This window comes from Polyodon spathula, chromosome 23 (assembly GCF_017654505.1).
Source record: "Polyodon spathula isolate WHYD16114869_AA chromosome 23, ASM1765450v1, whole genome shotgun sequence".
Classification (NCBI taxonomy): Eukaryota; Metazoa; Chordata; class Actinopteri; order Acipenseriformes; family Polyodontidae; genus Polyodon; species Polyodon spathula.
Window position 1 is genome coordinate 2,957,131 of NC_054556.1, and position 23,309 is coordinate 2,980,439.

Here is a 23,309-nt window from a genome sequence, read left to right on the forward strand (position 1 = left end):
CTGAAGTAATACGCAAGTGTATTGCTGGAACATCTTATTTACGTAACGGCTGGGATCAATAAGCTTGATGGTCACGCAATGCTTTGTTTGAAACGCTCGTGTTTAGCTGCCCCTTTTCACGCCAAAAAACATAACTGTATCCGTGCTTCACGGAGAAATCTGAAACTAAATTTAAACAGAAAAATGATTTCAGCTGAACCTTTATTGAGTTTGAAGCCCAGGCTATTTATTGAGTAGTAGAGATTTAACCTCTTCACTTCCAAACATAGGGATGATCTAGATCTGCTAAAGGTGGTTTATTTAAGTTTAAACCGGGTATCTCTTATTATTTAGACAATGCTATTTTAACAGTACAGGATACAAATTATATTAAATAACTAAATTTGTGGAATAAATTGCAGAATATTTCACTTTTGCTTGTGTCTAAAGTACTGAGCATAATGACATTTAAAAATATGGTCAGTAAACAGTTGGCAGCGACACACAGGAATGTTTGATTTGAGCTGGATAATGCGCACATCTTAGTGAGCAGTGGTTAAGATGTTAAACCCTCACAAGCAGGCACACGAAGGAGAGCGTTACAAGCCAGTTCAGGGAGGGACTCGAGCTGCTGCTGCCATTTCTGTAGCGAAGGAGACTGGGTGTGTTTTCTGTTTTAAACTGTGTTGTTTTATAACCTTACAAATATGTATATTTGTAATTGAATCATACATATTATTTTTTAAATGTTGTCAAAATCATGAACCATCAACAACATGGCTAGGTAACCCATTCTCACCCCTAAAGAAGTGTCTCTTACAAAGGATAGTACGGAGCCCCTTTGTTATTTGTGTGCCGTTCATCTAAGCATTTTTGCAAATGTATGGTCATGTAATCACCATCTTAAATGGCTGCTAATGTAACAATATTTCATCGCTTGACATGAGACCACAGAACTGTGTTCTTACGTAGAGTAACAAGAGACTGTGATGTGCAATCTGCTGCTAGTGCGGTTAGTAATATAATTTTCTCATTTCCCCACTGTTGCACCAGTGTTTATGCATGCACTTTATGTTCAAAGCCTCTTAAGATATGCGTCACAAGATTTGCCTTTTATAAAGAGACCCGAGTGTATGCTAATTGTATTCCAGCTAAAGGATTAGCTTGCACATCATAAACTGTTTTTGTGAGTCAAGTGATCTGAACTCCTGTCTTGATAGAAGTGGGCCTAGAAGAAGTAGGCTTGGATGCAGGGTTGGCATAGAGATCAAACAGCAGCACCTAAATAGCTAACTAAATAAATGATGGGATTCTCTATGTCAGGGAAGGAGTAGAAGAAGGTCACGAGACAGATAAATGCAATGCAATGGATCAATCACCCTTGCATTCCTCTTCTGACTTTACTCAAACGCTAATGTATATCTATTATCTCTAAATGCTATTGTACATATTACTAGTACAATTCTGTATATTGCATATGATTTTAATAGTTTCACAAATGTAAAGTTTAATCCTGGTTGACATGAGTCTCAGTGTGAAGTAGTGAACCACAAGATTGTGTTAATGATTTGTATTACATGAGAGTGGCTGTTATTTACTTCACGCTAATATGGGACAGCTTTCACCAAGATAATTTTCGATAATAGTGGTGGAAACCAACCGAGGCTTTCGTTGTAATATATGAGCCTTCAGTGCTTTTCCTCCAGGTAATGTGGATTTCCTATTGACCCGGTGTTGATGGCTGCAGTGTAATGCCGGCTCCAGGGAACAGCCTTTTTGTGACCTCCCGGGCTCATCAGCACCGTCAGGAATGGGCTGGGTGAGGCATTTCGCAGGGGTCATCATGTGAGCACCTCCTGTCTTCTGTGTTTCATCGAATAGCCCACAACACCACTGGAAGGCTCAACAGTGACGCTGGCGTCCCAGCACCACTCTCCTCCAACCCCATCCATCCCAGCTCAGGTTACTTCCCTTAGCCATCCATTCCTTTTCATTGATGTTAACTTCATCTGTCACTTCTCTTTGAGACAAGATTTGGATATCACTGATAACTAGACGAATTCTCACAGCATTGCGGCTGCCTTTGTTTGGGTTTACCTTTTTGTTAGCCTAATACCTTACCAGATTCCTGGAAGTTTGCTGCTTAGGGAAAATCCATTGGCAAACAATCCCTCCTAATCCATCTTGCTTCAGTTCTGAAGTGGGATGTTCATTTGGGCATGAGTAGATTGATGAAAGATATTTATAGAACGCACGGCCCCTAAGTATGGATGCTAAGACTTCACCTGTCGAGAATGGGGTTCAAAGTGCTGCTCGTGATATGAAGGATGTTGACAGGGTCACGCAGTAGGCTCAGAACCCCCTTTTCCTCTTTGATCCTAAGCACCCACTGAGCAAACAGGAACTTGGTTTTAAAGACCCTAGGAACGCACCTCATCTTTGACAACATTTAGAGCCTGTGCACTGTGGTGATGTGGTGATCAATAAAAAACATGCAGTATATTTTCAAACACTTATTGAAAAATAGGATCATCTTCACGTGTGGCTTATGAGCTACCTGCTGAGTCTCAATAACCCACAGCATCCCCTATGTTGCCTTCCTTTTTGTAACCCTTGTTTGATATGGGCTTTAGCAAACCATTAAAAAAAGCCATGCTGGACACGCTAGATACATTTCGTAAACAGCAGTTTCTGTTGGGTTTTTTAGTATTGGTGTGTGATGCTATTACACAGATATTCCCAGTTGAATGTTTGCTAACATATTAAGCAGTGATCAAGCTATTTTCATGTGGAACAAATAACATCAAGAGCAAAGAGCTTCAGAAAAAGAAAAAACACAATTAAGCCCCTTTTCCTCTGTTTGAAGAACTTTCATTACTGAATAGTATTCCCCTGCGACACAAAATACTGAAGTTAATGATATAAAATGTCTAAGGGGGTAACAGGTGAACCACAGCTTGCCCTGGGCTCCACTGAGGACCAATTCAACGTCTACTTTCTGCAAAGCTTTACGAAGAAGCAAGAGGAGTGGAAGCTCACGTTTCAGTAGTCTGATTGAGCCTGGCAAAGGTGCTGCTTCTTTTGGTGATGGTATAATAATATCCCACAAGGGAAATAAAGGCTGTCACCAGGCGTTTTAGCAACTTGTTTATTGCTTCCAACACAGCTCGGTGCCCATCAGCAGCAGCGATGGACACACGCTGGTCACTCCACTGCTGCTCCCAACTGCTCCAAATGTTTCATGCCTCTTGCTGCATTCCATGGAATGGATCACCATGGGGACAACTGCACATACACATATAGAAATAAATCACTATTAAGTTATATCAGAGTGAGAGAAACATTTGTAAAAACCCAAGACTCAAATGTTCTCTAAAGATATTGAAATATTTATGCACTTAGAATTTCTAGACGCTATTCTTTCCAATTCCTTTTTTTTTTGGCATCTTCAGATTTATAAAGATTGCAGAAGGAATGTCGCCAGACTTGCACTAGGTTATTATGATGGCTATGTTTATATTCCATGTCAAATTTCTTCACTTAATTCAGCAGCAAGTGAGTTATCCTTCCTAACATCTGGTTTGTAATAACGGATGACACCTGGAAGTCCTTTCTGTGCACAGTATGGACAGGGAACAATAGTGATACTTGCAGCATTAATGCAATGATAAAAAAAAAAAAAAACTTGTCTGCTTCAATTAGATTTGAAATATATATATATATATATATATATATATATATATCTATATATATATATATCTTATATAATTTATAATGAGTTTTAATAAACTGTCAAGGGTTTGGCGGGAAACATGCAATTTACAATGTATGGAAAATGTACTCTGGGTTATTGTTATATTAACTTACACACAATTACTGTAATGGGACCCTTATAAAAGTGTACCATATCAAAAGCATAGTAATGTGTAAAAGCATGACAGAGCGAAGGTAAGCACAGTAAAACCCATAGAGGTATGATATAGCTTGGGATACTGTAGTAAACTATTGTAAATGCATACTGTAACCAAGGGAACAGCATTGGGAAAAACAGCCAACTTACTGCACAACTTTACTATGGTAAACTTGTATAAGTTGTTGCTTAAAAGTTGTTTTTAAAAGGGTATTTTTTTTTTTTGGACAAGTACTGAGATTTACTGACCTTTGACCCAAGTCTTTCAGGCTGTGATGAGTGATAACTCTTTTGACCCCTGTCCAGTTTTGTCTTCATAATTGTGACCTTTTTTTTAAGTATGGACAAGTGAACAGCGAGCTAATGGTTCCTGCGGTGTAATTGTCAGAAAAAGTACTTGAGATATTATAGTTTTATTTGAACTAACTTATGTTTGTTAGATTTCAGAGTACAATTATCAGAACCCTCTTGAAACTCATCAAAAAGTTAAAGCAATGTAACATGAAAGTTCTTTTTTTCTGTGTTCTATGGAATCATCTCCTCTGTGTCTTGGTTAATTCAAGATCTTTACCTATCGGGTTCATTTAATTAAATAATGTATTCAATTCAAACTACAGTAATTCAATTATTTAATTTTTCGACATTATGAATGAATCATGAAAAATCAGGAAATGTTATAAAACGAGCAGTGTTGGAGCATGGCATGGAAATAGTAGGATTTCAACACAGGGCTTCCTGTAGGTGCTGCAGTTTCTTATTGGCCTCTGATGATTGTCAGTGTCTGGGCACGAAGCAATTAAGCAACTTTAATAAAAATAATGCTTGTTTTTTTTTTTGGCATCCTATTTAATTCTGGTAAATGTTAACACATACACATTCATCAGTTTCTAATCCTTCATGACAACCCTGCAATTACATATAAATCTTGGATTAAAAAAGCTGTAAAGTTCCTGAGGAACGCATGCTTGCTTAACTTCCCTGTCTTCTTTTTCTTGTAGGTACAGGTCTGACGGTACACTTCAGATGAATGCAGATTTGTGTGTTTGTTGGTTTTGATGCTAATGCCACTAACTTTGTTTACTTTCAACCTCACGTTTCCACTAAATAAGATTAACATGCCCCATTGCTTCAAGCTAAATAACCACTGTTTTGTTCTTCTTTCAATGCTGACATCGCCTGGCTTCTGACCTTTCGACCAATAGGACGATGAGGAGGGAATATGGGCGTAAGTGTTCCCATAAACCAAAGCTCCAGTTTTGTTCTGAGGGGTGAGAGCCCAGTTTTTTTTTTTTTTTTCGCTAATTTTATGTCTTAATAGTTTTTTTTAGAAGTTCAGTGTGTTAATATTGCATGTGTGTGTTTTGCATTGTTTTGCATATCGGTGTGTTTGTGTCCTTTTTTTGGTATTGTTTTGGGTGCTCATCTGCTTAGTTATTAGATGACTTTCAAAGTCCAGATTTTGCTATATTATTACATGCATGTAAAAGTATGAAATAGGTTCAATCCATTAACTTAGGAACTATCTTAGCAGGAAGTTGACATTTCATGGAAAATATGAGGTAGCAATATAGTTCTAGGTACAAATTGAACCCTGTATTTCGCCACAGAATATGAGTTTATACGTGTGTGAGTATCATGCTCTTAAGGCATAGACTTTCAAAGTAATGCAATACAGTATATCTGAGATATATTTATCTTTATGTATTGAATATAACATGTATGATTTTAAGTAATACAGGTTGCCTGGTTTCACAAATATAGTTACTAATGTTATCGGTACACCATGGAATCTATAAATGTAAGATAATAGTAAGTTAATCGTGGGGTGGGTTTTGTTTGTTGCACACTGAACGACAAAAAAGTATTTTTAACCGTGATCGTGAAACAGAAGGTACTACAGGTGGCATCTACAAAGCTAATGAAGACCATCATAAATAGATCCTAAACTTTGTTTTTATGGCTAACTTCAAGATTGTTAATTTTGCTATTAACTTAAAATCCCTTATTTATACAAAACAAGCACCAAGTAATAGAGCCACTTGTTACATCCACTAGACATACAACAGTGAATGCAGGCAGTAAAAAGTCTTAATTTCCTTGTGCACATTTTTCACTCTCAATTCAGCTTTCAGGAAACTTCTGCTCTGCGGTCAGATGAATCTCATCGCTGTCTGGAGTAGCTGCAGCCAGGAATGTTTCAAATAAAGAAACCTGTCCAAGTTTGGGTCAAATTAGTACAAATTAGAAAACATCTTCATCTTCTAGAGAGTTTCCTGTTTGTCTTTAACTGCTGATATCCCCCATAGTCACAGTATGGTATAAGGGAGTCCTGTGCTTTTTTTTTTTTTTTGCTGTCAAAAGACACCATGTTGATCAGTCGTTCTTTCTTTCCAAAAAAAATACAGGCCTGTGCTGAATAAGTGTCTATCAGGCTCATACCAGTGAGCTGTAAGTGAGGGTATAGGCATCTATTTAACTATTAAGACTATTACAATGTACAATTGCACGAAATGGCTTTCATCCAGGATCTTACCGTTGCTTTTATAATAGGTTAATCTTCCAATATTTGTTTCAACAAATGGCTATTTAAAAATGCCATTATCTCTGGAAATATCAGACCAGCTAAATCGCTGTGTTTATCTACCACATTTAAAGGTGGCTAAATGTATTACCCAGTAATGCTACACATGGAAAAGATCAAATGGTGTGTTATTATTTTGGAGCAATAAGGCACCCTAATCTTGTCTTCCGGCCTTTTAGTGATCGGCTCTTAATGTGAGAAAGCATTGATGGCAAAACCCGATAGACAAAGGGCTGTGGAGCTTCATGAGAGTGTTTCATACAGGTTTGTTTTGACAGTTTGATGCTGTTGCATGTGGTGTAATTGGTAAGTTCTGTGAAACCAGAGATCAGGGTCTAATCTGGATGTGGTACAAACAGAACGGTTCTCATCTGATTGTGGAATTCCTTTCCTCTGTCTCTGGGTGTTGATTGCAGATATTTTGTTTACTTACTTGGCTTCGAAAAAACCTTATAATGAAATAAGAATGTTACTGCTGGGAAAATTACTTTTTTTTTTTTTGTTCATGTGATTATCCAACTGGAAAATGCGTGTTCTCATATAAGCATTTCTTACTTGAGCCTCATTTTGAAAGCTCCTTGAGGGCTCTGATGCTACCCAGTTGCAGGCTGTTGGCTCTCAGCATATGCATGATGCAGATCAGCCTCATACCAGCAGTGTTTTATTTACCAGTACAGGTCTGTTGTCATGAAAGCCATCACCATTACAGGAACATCTCAGGGAAGTACAGAAAAACACACAGCTTAAACTAACAAATACCAGCTAATGGGGTCTTTTGCAGAGCATTCGACCTTCTTTATACACATATTATACACACATTCCTGTGAAAAATAGCACGCCGGTAAGTGATAAACAAATAGAAACCCAATGCCCAGAAACTACTACCATCTAGTTTTGTTTTTCACACTAGTTCTGATATAAATTTATTTCATTTGAATGTGTATTGCAGTTTAATGATGTACACACACTAATTATCCCAGATCTCCAGAGACTTCAGAGTGCTGTTTTATTTGCACTTGAAAAGCAGCCTAGACGCAAAACAAATAGTTAGGTCCTGGTTCAAACCAAAACTTGGGCTAATAGTGATCCCTGGCAACTGGGTTGAGAAGCCACTGTTCTGTAGTAAATAACACCCACAGCGAATAAACACCAGAGTTGATTAGTGTTTCGTTATTCATTTTCAAGTCTGTCCTTCTTTAAAAAATTACTAGAGTAGAAACAATGTTAAAATATTTGAAAGTTAACAAATACTTGAATGAAGAGGTTATGATTTGCCATCTGGTATTGAGTGGAAAGCTATTTCGGTAATGGGTAAATCAGCACATAAGAGGTCTTCTTTAAGCTTAGCTGTCAAAATGTGAACAGTTGTATTTAAACATACAGTAGTTTACTTTTCCATATAAAAGGGGAGCTTCCACTTGTTTTAAAAAATAAATAGCTGTAGACCACTTAAACGTTGAGCAAAACAAGCTTTGTTTACTTGTTTGGATCATCACAAATGTTCTTTGTGGTCAAGAGAAAGCTCTGGATTGTTTTTAAGGTAGACCTTGGGACTAAGGATGATACCTGTTCTTTTATCACCTAAAACCTTCATGCATGGCTGCCTTAACATGCTGGCCTTTCCTGACCTGCCATTCAACTGCCTTCCAAAAGGTCATCCTCTCAATCATCCCTCCTTTGTCTGTAAGAGTAAATCCTGCTCTCGCGCTGTGAAGTCTGATTGCATCATGGTTTAGAGCTGTTTTTTTAGTTAAGACACAGGACTTTTGAGTTGGTGTTCTCAGTTTGAACTCTTTACAGGTACAGACTGCTAGAGGGATTACGCCAGTTGTTAAAAAGCCTAATTGATGCCCTGCTTAAATAGCTTTTGTACAGGCAGCAATTTAGTTCCTATGTTCTTTCCTACAATTTAAAAAGAAAACATTTTTTTTTCCAAATGAACAGAAATAAGAGCCTAGATAAACGAGTCTTTAGACAATTTATTTGATTTATCCTTTTGTTTTGTTTTTTTCAAAAGTACAAAAATACCCTCAAACGCATCAGCCTCCCGGGGGGCTCCATCAGTGATAATGATCTTCTCACCCAACAGTGGCACCAGCTCAGGAGGCTGTCCCGGTGAGCCTCGTTGACCCTCGTTGTTGGTATATACCATCTGGATAATGTCTCTGAGTGTGTTCAGTCAATGTCGAACTCCCAGGCAGATAGGATAGTTGTTGCTTTTTTTTTTTTTTTTTTTTTTGCAGCGAATCAGGCCAGCTGGCAACAGCTTCTAGTGAAGAAGGGCAACAGATTAAAAACCAAAGCAGATAGTGACTAAACACTGCATAAAAAACTAGTTGTAAAAAAAAAGTTGATCTTCCCTTTTTCGGGTAACTTTTTTCCACCAGCCCCAACACATATGGCATTCATTATAATGAGATACTGTGAATATATTCCCCCAAAGTATACTGTGCTTTATATCAACTATACACATACAATCAGCCATCCCCCCCCCATCCCCCCTCTTTTTTTTACCCTTTGCTCTGATGCATTCCTTGCCTCTCCAATGGCAGCTTGAATATTAACATATTTATGTCAGCCACCCCTTCTCCACCCTTCAGTCATTACCGATTGACTCGAGAAAGGCGTGAGAATACTCAGAGGTGTTTCCTAGGCTGATTGTCTCTGACAGGTCTGCTGCTGTAAAGCCCTCTCCCAGAAACACGTGCAGCCATTTTGTATTTGGTTCCCATTCACTGCAGCGAGGAATCAAAACACCACATTGCTTGTAATTATTGCAGCGCTTTATGTAGGTGCAAAACCAGATCAGAATGACATCAGAGGCTATTGAAAAGCTGGGGAAATGTCTTTAAGCAGGCTTGTATTCTACTGGGGCCAGTCAACGAGAACCAGCAAGGACGAGGGAATGGTGAAGGGAGAGAAGGGAAAAGGGAATTGAAGGGGGGCAGCTTAGACATAAACATTTTAATGTTGTGGCCATCATCAGTGTAATAGAGAAACTTACACACTAAACCAACAATTCTTTACTTAATTAAAACATGCATCGTTTTGTTTTGTTGGTAACGTAATTTCCCTTAAACCCTTCTCTTACTGCAACTGGAGTTGTATTTGTTTATTGTATTGCCCAGTCTTCTTTCAGGCCATTACAATTCTTTCAGAGGCACTTTGACAGATACCAGGCACTATTCTTTAACACACCTTTCTTCAAGCTCACAGATTACATAAGCATTCAGTTTTTAATCCTGAGAAAAGGTAATTAGGTTTCAAAGCAACATTTAAAAGTTTGAATGTAGTAATGCTTCCCTTTGGCAATGCATTCACTTGCAGTACATGATGTGGATCTATAAAAACTGTGGAACAGGGTTAGAAAAACGGATTTAAGAAAATAATAAATTGCAGTTTATTTATTTATTTTTTTGTATTTATTATCACAGTTTAATGAAACCAACCTGAGTGTGCTTCTCACTTCAGATAAAGCTGTTTATGTAATTCAGAAGGTGCCTTGATGTTTCTTGCTCTCAGCGTTACTTGCCAAGCTGCATTTTAGATCAAATTTATATGGAACTTCTTGAAGTTCAAGTTTAATCTAAATCAGATCTAATCCATTAAGAAAACAAAAGGCTTTGGCCTAACCCAGATTGGCATATCTTGCATTTAAAGAGGCAGCCACTACCAAAGTGACTTGCTTGGGATTAGCTCCTGAATGCTCCACAGACCTAGCTGCAGACAATCCCTTGCCAAAAATGTATCACAACTTGTGAAAAATTAGAGGCAACATACTGGAAATACATTCTCTGACAAAAAATATATATGTAAATGATGTTCTAGCAAAAAAAACTGTTTTGTAAAGCTGTATGTATGTTCAGTCGCACAGCAGTTATATTATTGCATGGTTTATTTTGAAATGGTGGTTATTAACCATATCTTCAAGAAAGAATGCCTGTCTGTTAACTATCTTTCTGCAGTTAATACATTCAGATATGATTTTTATCTCCTCTCCCTAGCTTGAATGCTCAAAATATATTGACTGCAATCTTATTCATGTTATTGATATCCCATTCGTAGCATACAGCAGTTGGCCTAAAAACACAGACGATGATGAGAAATTTTGGTTAACATGTATGCATTGTTCTATAATTTAGTTTTTGCATACAGGCTATACATCCAGTGCATAGCCACGATACATATCATTGGAAAGGAATATGATGTCAATGTGTGCGATTAGGTCATGCAGTCTGTTCTGTATTTTTAAACTCTGTCTTTTGGTAATTAAAGCATTATTTTTTTCCTATTGTACAGTTGTGGGAAATGTTCCACTTGGCACACTGCTTTGTATGAAATGGGTCAGTACTGCAGGTGAGACTGTGGTTTGATGTGAAGCGAGTAATACTTTTAACCCAATGACATCAGTGTTTGAATGTCAAGTCTTTGTTTTGTTAAGGTGTGATCTAAGTAGTCCTTGCATGCATCCTTTACAAAGGAACAGTATCTATTGTCTTTGCAGTATGGTTTCATTTAATGGGCATTGCATGCTGCCAAGATTTCAACAAGAATTATGTTGACACTTATAAATGCAAATAATTAAAGGGTATGGCTTTGTAATGAGGTGAATAGATATTTACCAGAGAAGTTCCTGTTTGACATTAATTCACATGTGTTTCTCTTTCTTGGAGAGAGAAAGAGATAGGAAAAACTGAAGTTCTGTTATGTATCGCAAGAAAACAAATGTGTGTTAAAGTAACTGAATTATCAAAGTAAATAACATATATCTGGGTCATAGCTAACAATTGATATTTACCAGATCATATATTTAGATCTTGTTGGACATCTTTTTGTAGGAATGTATTGAAATCATATTAAAGCAAAACGATCAAAATATTTGTTTACTGAGACTAGACCTGTGGTCTTTTAAACTCTTGTGGCTACAAACAACGCATTATTATTATGATACTGATGGCAAAAGAAAAAAATTAGCTGAGGGGGACTCAGTAAAAACGTTTAGCTATAGCAATGGTTGCAGGCAAGTCGAGAAGATATTTCCTGCAAGGTTTCGCACCTGGTTTTAAAGCAAGGCTTGTGATAGGTGGAGCAGCGACAGGCTTTTTAAGAAACGATGATTCCTTCAGTTGGGATAAGATCTTTTTGTCTTCTCCTGGGGCTTGTTTTTATTTCCTTCTCCGCAAGCAGACTCTTTCCTACTCATGAATGTGTTTACTTGTTGACTGTGAGTGTTAACCTAATGCTCCGAGCAACACCAAAGTCCTGCCATTTAAGTCTCTCTTATCTGGTTGTATATAATTTGGGCTGTCGACAGGTGTCCCGCCTCTCCATCCATTCACATGATGTCACTACTGTCAATCACAGACGCATTGAAGCAAGTGAAGTGCGGGGGGAGGGGGAGGGGCTTTTTATTTTACATTCCCTGTCAGAAGGTCCTGTCGGCATTGTTGCACCTGTTTGTATTTAATGTCACTGACCACCTTCGTACCCTGCAGGTAATATCTAGCCTTGGTTCCGGTAGTCTGACTGACTTCCTGTGTGCTTGTTTTGCCTGCCGTGTTTGGGTGCGCTAGATTTAAACTGCTTTTGTGCTGAAGTCCTTACTTGTTGAATTTGCACCCTTTGTATCACCCATAGCCCATTACCTTGATGGATTCCCATAGGAAAATCTATTGCATCTTGGCAAGTAGTAGTGTTGGGGGGAGGACGGGGGGAGGGGATCCCGTGAAAAAGCGAAGTTCTTGAAACTTGAAGGAATTGAATCAATTCAGGAATTCTGGATAATGTCACAGGACGAGGGCCCCTTCCCGGAGGCATTACACCGTTGTGCCCAGCACTTAGGAAAGCATGGCTTTGGCTGCTTTTAAAACAAGCCAGGTACATATTTAGTTTGAAAACTAAAACAAAAATACAAACTACTTGTTTTCCAATTGGTTTAGAATCAAAAGTAATTAGACCTCTACAAGAAAAAAAAAGGCCTTAATGTGTATATGTTCTGTCAGAATGCGAATCCAGAACAAGCGTTCGCAGGCTTTGAAAAGGTATTTGCATCAGAAGTATCGCTTTACATCTGATTCAGGCCTCTGTCGTTTTAATTCTCAAACAAATAACGTCTGTAATTGTGAAGCATCATGCAGTGTAATCTAGTTAATTCTGCTTTCAAGTGGGTTTGTTCGTTGCTTTCAGACCTTTTGGTTACAGTGTATCCAGCATGACCTTTTGTTTTGCTGGAGCCACTCAAATTACAGCATGCAAAAAACACAAGCATGCCTCTGATTTAGCCTAATGCGTTTTCCTAGGTTGTGTTCCATTGTGTTTTATAAGGCAGAAGTATTTACTGGGAGGCTAATCTTGCCATATTGTCATACTGATCCTTTTAGAACAGGATGTTCTTCTTTAAACAAAACTACCTGTTCTGTCAGCATGCATAAGTGACCCCTGGCATCACTCTTTCATTGCTCTGCAGTGAAAAACTGAAATTGTTTTGAGATGTGACTGAACTGGAATGCTGAAATATCATCATTTGTATAAACAATTTGTGATTTGTTTTATTATTATTATTATTATTATTATTATTATTATTATTATTATTATTATTATTATATTTATTATTATTATTATTATTATTATTATTATTATTATTATTATTATTATTATTATTATTATTATTATTATTATTATTATTATTATTATTATTATTAGTAGTAGTAGTAGTAGTAGTAGTAGTAGTAGTATTAATAATAATAATAATAATAATAATAATAATAATAATAATAATAATAATAATAATAATAATAATAGTTTATTTTTATTTATTTATTTATTTATTTATTGTTACTTGGTAACCTTCAAAAAGTACAAAGTTTGCTCAGTCTCATTTTTGGTGCCACTTGTCACCAAAACCCACAATTTGAGACCTTTATTTTTACCTGGAAAGACCTATGAGAGTTCAATCTTAGTGCCTTTAGGGTGTAGCAAACAAAGATGACCTTACCAAGTTACATCAATCAATTAGCAGAATGCATTTTAAAATTACAAGCACTTACACGTAAAACAAACACATTCAAAGCAATCACCTGCACATTTATGGAGTACATTTTTGTTTTAAAAGGATTGCTGATGCAATGAGGAATTCAGTATCTAAGTATAGCTTTACCAAAGGCTGCCATAAATGAGCATCTTTTTTTGCAACCTATTCTCACATACTGTGCACCGTTGAGCCCGCTCAGTACTTGGAAGGGAGCCCTGGAAATGAAATACTTCTCTCTCGCTCTGTCTCTTTTATTTTTAAATGTCTTTACATAGCTAACTAAATAAATACAAAACACTGTTGTATTGTGGTAATCCAAGGAAGCTACTAGGTGCTTGAAAGCTTAGGCTGTCCCCTCGACTGTGGTGAACCAGTCAGGATAACATGTGATGTCTGCTATAAGTCTCTACATTGACGCAGAGCTGCGAAGATGCTGTTCCTGTTTGGAAACCGCACATTTCTTGTTGTCAGAGGTGGTGGGGATGGCTAGAACTCCTGAATAGAGATCATGTGATTGTCTAGATAACTGGTAAGATTTAAAACAGTTTATTAATCTGGTCTGTCTTAATTATGTACTCAGATGGGTGCTCTTAAAAGAACATTATGTAACAGCTGCAAGAATAATCGCTTTAGCAAAGTAAACTGGCCTTTCTAAAACTGACTGATCAAATGTGTTCATTTGAAAAGATATGCAGATTAAACTTCTATCAGATCAGGGAAGACTTGGAGCATATGTCTGTGATGATAAACTTTAACACCGCCTTTGTACTTCTTTGTATTGTTGTTTCTAGGTTAGGTAACGCTTTATCTCCACGTGTACTTGTGTTGTTACTATGTAGCTACAACTAATCAATGTTAGGCTTTTATAGTCACTTATCTGGAGTGGATCCCAACATTATTGCAGCTTTGCATCAGTTTTGTTTTTTTAAAGCTAGTAACGTCCTGTCTGTGACTTGTGTCCCGGTTGCCTCTCAATCAGCTGCTGCAGGATTGAAATATGAAGAAAGATGTGCTTGATTCAGATAAGCACTACAGCCAAGCGGGGGCCTTACCTCCCAGTAAGCAGATCCTACCCCTGTGCCTCAATTTGCAGTTATGGAATGCTGAGACCAAGTCTTATCCTCGATTTTTAAACCCGTCCCCAGCAGGCATACCTTTTAGTAGGGAAGGAACAAATTCCTGTATTCCTGTATTTTACTGTACTGTAAAACTCTCCATCTTGTCATTTCTGTGATCCAGCTTTTTCTCTTTTTGTTCTTATGAGTTACAAGTGTCTTTTCATATTTTAAGTGTGGTTGAGGGGCTCGCTGTCGTATCTTTTATCTGTTCTTCCCAAAGCCACACTTGCAAGACTACATTCAGCAGCGGATTAATCCTGCAAATAACTCGGTTCATCTTACACAGCAGCTGCCAAGAAGGCCTTTACTTCACAGGCTATTCTGTACTTTGTGAAGGTTGTAATTTGCAATTATTCCTAGCATGTTTTACCTCTCCACCCCAACCCCCACCCCCTCCCCACTCCTAGTAGAACTGAATTTGAATGTGCTCCTTTATGCCCCAAGTAGACCTGAAGCTAAGCCTTTAACAGGGAGGTCTGCACTAATGTGATTCACACATGAAAAAACAGTACCACTACCGTAGAGTGTTTTTCTTTCTTTTTTTTTAAACCACTCGGCCATTCTCTTAAAATATAGTGCTTACCCAGGAGTGGGGCAAGCTTATGCAGACGGATTGTGTCCGCACTGCTACGAGAATAAAATAGACTCAAACTTGGCTCAGGCTGCCAAAGTGAGCAGTCTGACACTCATTTCCAATGTGTTGCCTGTGGAGATCCAGGCCAGTTGAATCTAAAAGTATGCCCCATTCAGGGTTTGTTTGGCAGACCACATTGTTATGTTTGTTTATTTGTTTTTTGTTACTAGTAAGGTTTATTGTGCCTAAAGGTCTAATTTTGAGTGTAATTCCAGAATTGTTGAAAAGTATATACATAGTCCTTGACATCTTGTTAGAGCTTGTCTAGATGAAATATTGAAGGAAAAAAAATAAATAGATGTTACCCTCCTTATGTGTAAAGGTGGCAAGGGTCAGTACTTGTTAGTGAATCAATCACCAGTCTTTTTCTCACTTCAAGAAGCTTGATTTTCTAGTACCCTATTAGGAGCTGTGAAGAAATCACAGAAATAGATCTGCTCAGCAAGCATGCTTTGTTCCAAGATGACTTCGCGCTAATTTTTTTTTTTTTTAATGTTCACAGAGAACTTTAAGCTCTTTCTAACCTTAGGTAAGTCATGCAAAGGGCTATAACAATCAGGCCTATTGCCTTGTTTTTAGCCCTTTATCTCTTTAATTGTCTAACTGTAAAAACTCCAGAATCACCTGTTTTCGGATACCGCTCCCCAGTGTAACTAATGCACACTGTAGTGAATCTGAACAAAGCTTGATGAGTCAGGACTCCTATTGTTGTTGTCTGGGTCCAGACATACAAAAATGACTCAATAAAAAATTGTTTAATTTACAGATACTGGTATGGTTAATTACAGATCTTCCTTTTATTTAGTGTAGTGTAGTTTAACATGTTCTACCCAACACCCTAAACAAAACAAACATACAGTACAGTCTATGAAAGGTTTTTCTCATGTCTGTACAGATTGTAACTGGAAATCTGAGAGCAGCATCTTAACTGAGCGGATCATCCCCTCTTCTAATAACAGTTTATGTAGTTGGTTTAATCTTACAGTATAAGTGAGCACTCATCTGACAGGTTCTCATATGAGCGGATTAGGGTCCCTCCATAGACATTTTTATCATACGGGTTCATTCCCTAGGAAGAATGCTGGCTTTTACATATTTCAGAAATGATTTCAACTGGCTTGTCCAGATTACATCTTGCATGTGAAATCCAGCAAATATTATGTTACAGTGCCGGCTGGCATTCTTTAATTGCTAAAGTTCAAACACATCTGCCTGAAAAGCTGGTCTTTATAAACTGGATGTGCTGATACCAAGGAGTGCCCTGTGGACATTCACAAAAAAATTAATATATATATATATATATATAGAGAGAGAGAGAGAGAGAGAGAGAGAGAGAGAGAGAGAGAGAGAGAGAGAGAGAGAGAGAGAGAGAGAGATGACATACTAGGGGGAGGAGGAGGGGAAAATGTAGTCCAGGAGGGAATGAGGGACTACATTCCCCAGAGTGCCACAGGAGGAAGCAAGGATAAAGTTCACCTGGCTCTGATTATTAATGAAGGTCACCTGCCTGCAATCAGCAGGCAGCTATATAATCAGAGGGAAATGTTTGCTCAGGGCAGTCTCCAGTCTGTGTGTGGTCTGGAAAAGGTACTGTGTGAACCGTTTCTGTTTGTGTTAAAACTGTCTCGTGTAATCGGGAAACGGCTTAGCCATCCGATTTTAGTTAGATTCGAGGAAAGGGTTTAGTTAGCACACGTGCGGGAGGTAGGGTTTCGTTTCTGTTTTATTTTTATTATTGAAAATATTATTATTACTTATTATTATTATTATTATTATTATTATTATTATTATTATTATTAGTATTATAGTAGTAGTAGTAATAGTATATTAATAATAATAATAATAATAATAATAATAATAATAATAATAATAATAATAATAAAGTATTTATAATATTTATTTATTTATTTATTGTTACTTGGTAACCTTCAAAAAGTACAAAGTTTGCTCAGTCTCATTTTTGGTGCCACTTGTCACCAAAACCCACAATTTGAGACCTTTATTTTTACCTGGAAAGACCTATGAGAGTTCAATCTTAGTGCCTTTAGGGTGTAGCAAACAAAGATGACCTTACCAAGTTACATCAATCAATTAGCAGAATGCATTTTAAAATTACAAGCACTTACACGTAAAACAAACACATTCAAAGCAATCACCTGCACATTTATGGAGTACATTTTTGTTTTAAAAGGATTGCTGATGCAATGAGGAATTCAGTATCTAAGTATAGCTTTACCAAAGGCTGCCATAAATGAGCATCTTTTTTTGCAACCTATTCTCACATACTGTGCACCGTTGAGCCCGCTCAGTACTTGGAAGGGAGCCCTGGAAATGAAATACTTCTCTCTCGCTCTGTCTCTTTTATTTTTAAATGTCTTTACATAGCTAACTAAATAAATACAAAACACTGTTGTATTGTGGTAATCCAAGGAAGCTACTAGGTGCTTGAAAGCTTAGGCTGTCCCCTCGACTGTGGTGAACCAGTCAGGATAACATGTGATGTCTGCTATAAGTCTCTACATTGACGCAGAGCTGCGAAGATGCTGTTCCTGTTTGGAAACCGCACATTTCTTGTTGTCAGAGGTGGTGGGGATGGCTAGAACTCCTGAATAGAGATCATGTGATTGTCTAGATAACTGGTAAGATTTAAAACAGTTTATTAATCTGGTCTGTCTTAATTATGTACTCAGATGGGTGCTCTTAAAAGAACATTATGTAACAGCTGCAAGAATAATCGCTTTAGCAAAGTAAACTGGCCTTTCTAAAACTGACTGATCAAATGTGTTCATTTGAAAAGATATGCAGATTAAACTTCTATCAGATCAGGGAAGACTTGGAGCATATGTCTGTGATGATAAACTTTAACACCGCCTTTGTACTTCTTTGTATTGTTGTTTCTAGGTTAGGTAACGCTTTATCTCCACGTGTACTTGTGTTGTTACTATGTAGCTACAACTAATCAATGTTAGGCTTTTATAGTCACTTATCTGGAGTGGATCCCAACATTATTGCAGCTTTGCATCAGTTTTGTTTTTTTAAAGCTAGTAACGTCCTGTCTGTGACTTGTGTCCCGGTTGCCTCTCAATCAGCTGCTGCAGGATTGAAATATGAAGAAAGATGTGCTTGATTCAGATAAGCACTACAGCCAAGCGGGGGCCTTACCTCCCAGTAAGCAGATCCTACCCCTGTGCCTCAATTTGCAGTTATGGAATGCTGAGACCAAGTCTTATCCTCGATTTTTAAACCCGTCCCCAGCAGGCATACCTTTTAGTAGGGAAGGAACAAATTCCTGTATTCCTGTATTTTACTGTACTGTAAAACTCTCCATCTTGTCATTTCTGTGATCCAGCTTTTTCTCTTTTTGTTCTTATGAGTTACAAGTGTCTTTTCATATTTTAAGTGTGGTTGAGGGGCTCGCTGTCGTATCTTTTATCTGTTCTTCCCAAAGCCACACTTGCAAGACTACATTCAGCAGCGGATTAATCCTGCAAATAACTTGGTTCATCTTACACAGCAGCTGCCAAGAAGGCCTTTACTTCACAGGCTATTCTGTACTTTGTGAAGGTTGTAATTTGCAATTATTCCTAGCATGTTTTACCTCTCCACCCCAACCCCCACCCCCTCCCCACTCCTAGTAGAACTGAATTTGAATGTGCTCCTTTATGCCCCAAGTAGACCTGAAGCTAAGCCTTTAACAGGGAGGTCTGCACTAATGTGATTCACACATGAAAAAACAGTACCACTACCGTAGAGTGTTTTTCTTTCTTTTTTTTTAAACCACTCGGCCATTCTCTTAAAATATAGTGCTTACCCAGGAGTGGGGCAAGCTTATGCAGACGGATTGTGTCCGCACTGCTACGAGAATAAAATAGACTCAAACTTGGCTCAGGCTGCCAAAGTGAGCAGTCTGACACTCATTTCCAATGTGTTGCCTGTGGAGATCCAGGCCAGTTGAATCTAAAAGTATGCCCCATTCAGGGTTTGTTTGGCAGACCACATTGTTATGTTTGTTTATTTGTTTTTTGTTACTAGTAAGGTTTATTGTGCCTAAAGGTCTAATTTTGAGTGTAATTCCAGAATTGTTGAAAAGTATATACATAGTCCTTGACATCTTGTTAGAGCTTGTCTAGATGAAATATTGAAGGAAAAAAAATAAATAGATGTTACCCTCCTTATGTGTAAAGGTGGCAAGGGTCAGTACTTGTTAGTGAATCAATCACCAGTCTTTTTCTCACTTCAAGAAGCTTGATTTTCTAGTACCCTATTAGGAGCTGTGAAGAAATCACAGAAATAGATCTGCTCAGCAAGCATTCTTTGTTCCAAGATGACTTCGCGCAAATTTTTTTTTTTTTTAATGTTCACAGAGAACTTTAAGCTCTTTCTAACCTTAGGTAAGTCATGCAAAGGGCTATAACAATCAGGCCTATTGCCTTGTTTTTAGCCCTTTATCTCTTTAATTGTCTAACTGTAAAAACTCCAGAATCACCTGTTTTCGGATACCGCTCCCCAGTGTAACTAATGCACACTGTAGTGAATCTGAACAAAGCTTGATGAGTCAGGACTCCTATTGTTGTTGTCTGGGTCCAGACATACAAAAATGACTCAATAAAAAATTGTTTAATTTACAGATACTGGTATGGTTAATTACAGATCTTCCTTTTATTTAGTGTAGTGTAGTTTAACATGTTCTACCCAACACCCTAAACAAAACAAACATACAGTACAGTCTATGAAAGGTTTTTCTCATGTCTGTACAGATTGTAACTGGAAATCTGAGAGCAGCATCTTAACTGAGCGGATCATCCCCTCTTCTAATAACAGTTTATGTAGTTGGTTTAATCTTACAGTATAAGTGAGCACTCATCTGACAGGTTCTCATATGAGCGGATTAGGGTCCCTCCATAGACATTTTTATCATACGGGTTCATTCCCTAGGAAGAATGCTGGCTTTTACATATTTCAGAAATGATTTCAACTGGCTTGTCCAGATTACATCTTGCATGTGAAATCCAGCAAATATTATGTTACAGTGCCGGCTGGCATTCTTTAATTGCTAAAGTTCAAACACATCTGCCTGAAAAGCTGGTCTTTATAAACTGGATGTGCTGATACCAAGGAGTGCCCTGTGGACATTCACACAAAAAACAATTATTAATTATTATATTATATATATATAACCGGATAGAGAGAGACGAGAGAGGAGATTAGGAGCGAGAGGAGGAGAGGAGAGCGAGAGAGAGAGAGAGAGAGAGAGAGACATACTAGGGGGAGGAGGAGGGGAAAATGTAGTCCAGGAGGGAATGAGGGACTACATTCCCCAGAGTGCCACAGGAGGAAGCAAGGATAAAGTTCACCTGGCTCTGATTATTAATGAAGGTCACCTGCCTGCAATCAGCAGGCAGCTATATAATCAGAGGGAAATGTTTGCTCAGGGCAGTCTCCAGTCTGTGTGTGGTCTGGAAAAGGTACTGTGTGAACCGTTTCTGTTTGTGTTAAAACTGTCTCGTGTAATCGGGAAACGGCTTAGCCATCCGATTTTAGTTAGATTCGAGGAAAGGGTTTAGTTAGCACACGTGCGGGAGGTAGGGTTTCGTTTCTGTTTTATTTTTATTATTGAAAATAATAAAAGTGCGCAAACACACTGAAAAACTTAAAACTTGTGTTGGGTCTGTATTTTAAAAGGGGCAAAACAAGGGTAGCCATGAGGCGTGCACGATATATATATATCGGTATATAATATCGATATATATATAATCTATATATAATATATATATATATAGAGATATCTCTATGTCTCTCTTAAAATAGGAGATATTTAGAGAGAGAGAGAGAGAGAGAGAGAGAGAGAGAGAGAGAGAGAGAGAGAGAGAGAATATATCCAAGTAGACCCAAGTAGATAAAGTAACAAGAGTTGTTCAATAAGCGAGGATTTAAAAAACAAGATCTCCTAGCTTCTGTTCCACACCTCTAATCCCCAAACCCCAGCTGTCTCATCCCTAGTGAAATGCTTCTCCTCAAAGGGACTCAATGGAACACGAGCTGGTTGTTACAATGCCTTCAGTGTGCTTTAACAAATGTTTGCTGTCAGCGATCTTTGATCCAGCAATCCTCTGACCTTCCTAGGCGCCTGAAGTGCCCATGCAATTCTTATCCCTCTTTGTTTAGATGAGTATTATCCATAAAGAGATTAGCAGGGTATGGAAGTGAGCTTTTACTAGAAGCTTTCTGTTGTGGCAAAGGACAGCTTTATGTGTTCTGCGTGACAGACATGTGTGGGTACAGTGGGCAGTCTTCCATATGACTATGTAGCATTATTCTCATCAGTCTGTAATTGATGTGCCAGTGCTGAGCAATGCTACCGTATGTATTCTATTGCAGTCGACACAGCATTCAATGAGGTCTCATTTAATGTCTCTAAGTCATTTTAGGGAAGTACCCTGACCTGTGATCCAGTAGCTTGGATAGAGGGTTATTCCCTTGACCTGCCTCATTGTTAGGGAATGCTTTGCATTAGCTCAGTTCAGAATTTAAAAAGCTTTCCATATTTAATATAAAGCAAGCTAGACTAAAGAACCTGTTCAGTAAAGCCTTACTCCCGCATACTTTAGTAAATCTGCACAGAAGATAACGCTGCCTGTTCTTTTCATCTGGGAGGTGCTAATCTGTAACACTGATACCTGTGCAGCACCGTGCTGTTGCTCGTTACTGCTCTGGTTCCTGAAAGATAAAGCAATTTGCACTGCTTTCCTTGCAGCAAATGACATCCTAACTGGAGACATAAACATGAACTGACACATGCCCTCAGTATCTCCCAATTAATCAGGCTGGCTGCTGGATTAAACCCAGGACCCAAACAATCCAAGAGTCGTTTCCAACATCTTTACTGGAACTCTCTTAACCTAGACTCTGATCTCCTCCTGCAGCACTGACTTCTAGCCTGTTCCTAATAAAAGTACTCTAATGGCACACTTTGCATGCCATACGTTACACAAACACACACTCAGTATTAAATCGTCTAATTTATAGGAATTGCATCCCAGATAAAATGATAAAACGTTTCTGGTTCCTCTGATGTCTCCACTAAATGCATATGAAAGACACCAAAATAAACATTCACAACCAAAGTAAACAGAAAGAGCTTCATATTACCCAAAGGAACAAAACAACTAATTTTTTAATGGAAAAAGTATTTGTTTAATTTGTTTATAAGAAATTACAACACTCTAATGGGAAAATGACTGACTTGGAGCACCTGAATTCAATTTCAATCACAAACTGAAAGACTGTTTACAATTAGGGTACAGTTTGGTTTCCTTTCTCCACCCTCCTGACTCTTTGTAGGAATCATGTTCAGACCACACTGGCTGTCTTGCCCTTTAGCATTCTTTGTCAAAGTGAACAACAGAGGCAATTGGAGTTAACAGTATGATCGTGACCAATCCAATCACAACCAGGATCACTGCTCTAGGAAAGCAATTGTGGAGGAGGATCCATTGCTGGTTTAACTTTACCCCCCCCCCCCTGTTTTACTGTTCTGTGTGTGTGTGTGTGTCCTGCCCCCTTAAAATTATTATAGTAAGCTGTGCTCAGAAATGTCTTTGCTGGCTTCTTTGAACAGCTGCCAGTACTATTAATCACAGGTTTGCTTAGTAGGGTTTTCAGAGACTGCAGGTATTTGGTCACCTAGCAATGCCAAAATATATACAGGGATAACTGCTAATACACCAAGGTGTCAGTGTGTAAACCTTGCACAAGAACAGATAATTAGTCAGGGTCCCGCTGTAATAATCAGGCTGAGATGTCTTCAGCAGCTGGGTCTCTTTCCACTGGTGACATGGCCATGTAGCTGTCCAGACCAAGGAGGGGCAGGATGAGGCTGCTAGCACAGCCTGCACCTATAAAGCGGAGCAGGCCTGTTTGTATCGTCCGTCCCCGACATAAAAATATAAGAACATAAGAATATAAGAAAGTTTACAAACGAGAGGAGGCCATTCGGCCCATCTTGCTCGTTTGGTTGTTAGTAGCTTATTGATCCCAAAATCTCATCAAGCAGCTTC

The 23,309-nt window shown here is 38.2% G+C and overlaps 1 protein-coding gene across 10 annotated transcripts in view; it reads left to right on the top strand.

Moving 5' to 3' along the window:
* LOC121298410 (ERC protein 2-like) overlaps positions 1-23,309 on the top strand; it is a 252,786-nt gene that overhangs the window by 186,286 nt on the left and 43,191 nt on the right. For 2 of the 10 annotated variants that reach the window (XM_041225534.1, XM_041225536.1), the window contains one exon: positions 5,092-5,157. The exons of 7 other annotated variants lie outside the window; for them this stretch is intronic. In XM_041225534.1, the coding sequence (XP_041081468.1) occupies positions 5,092-5,118 (27 nt within the window). In that variant the 3' untranslated portion in view covers positions 5,119-5,157. The remainder of the gene's footprint in view (positions 1-5,091; positions 5,158-23,309) is intronic. One more of the 10 variants, XM_041225535.1, reaches the window with a different exon arrangement.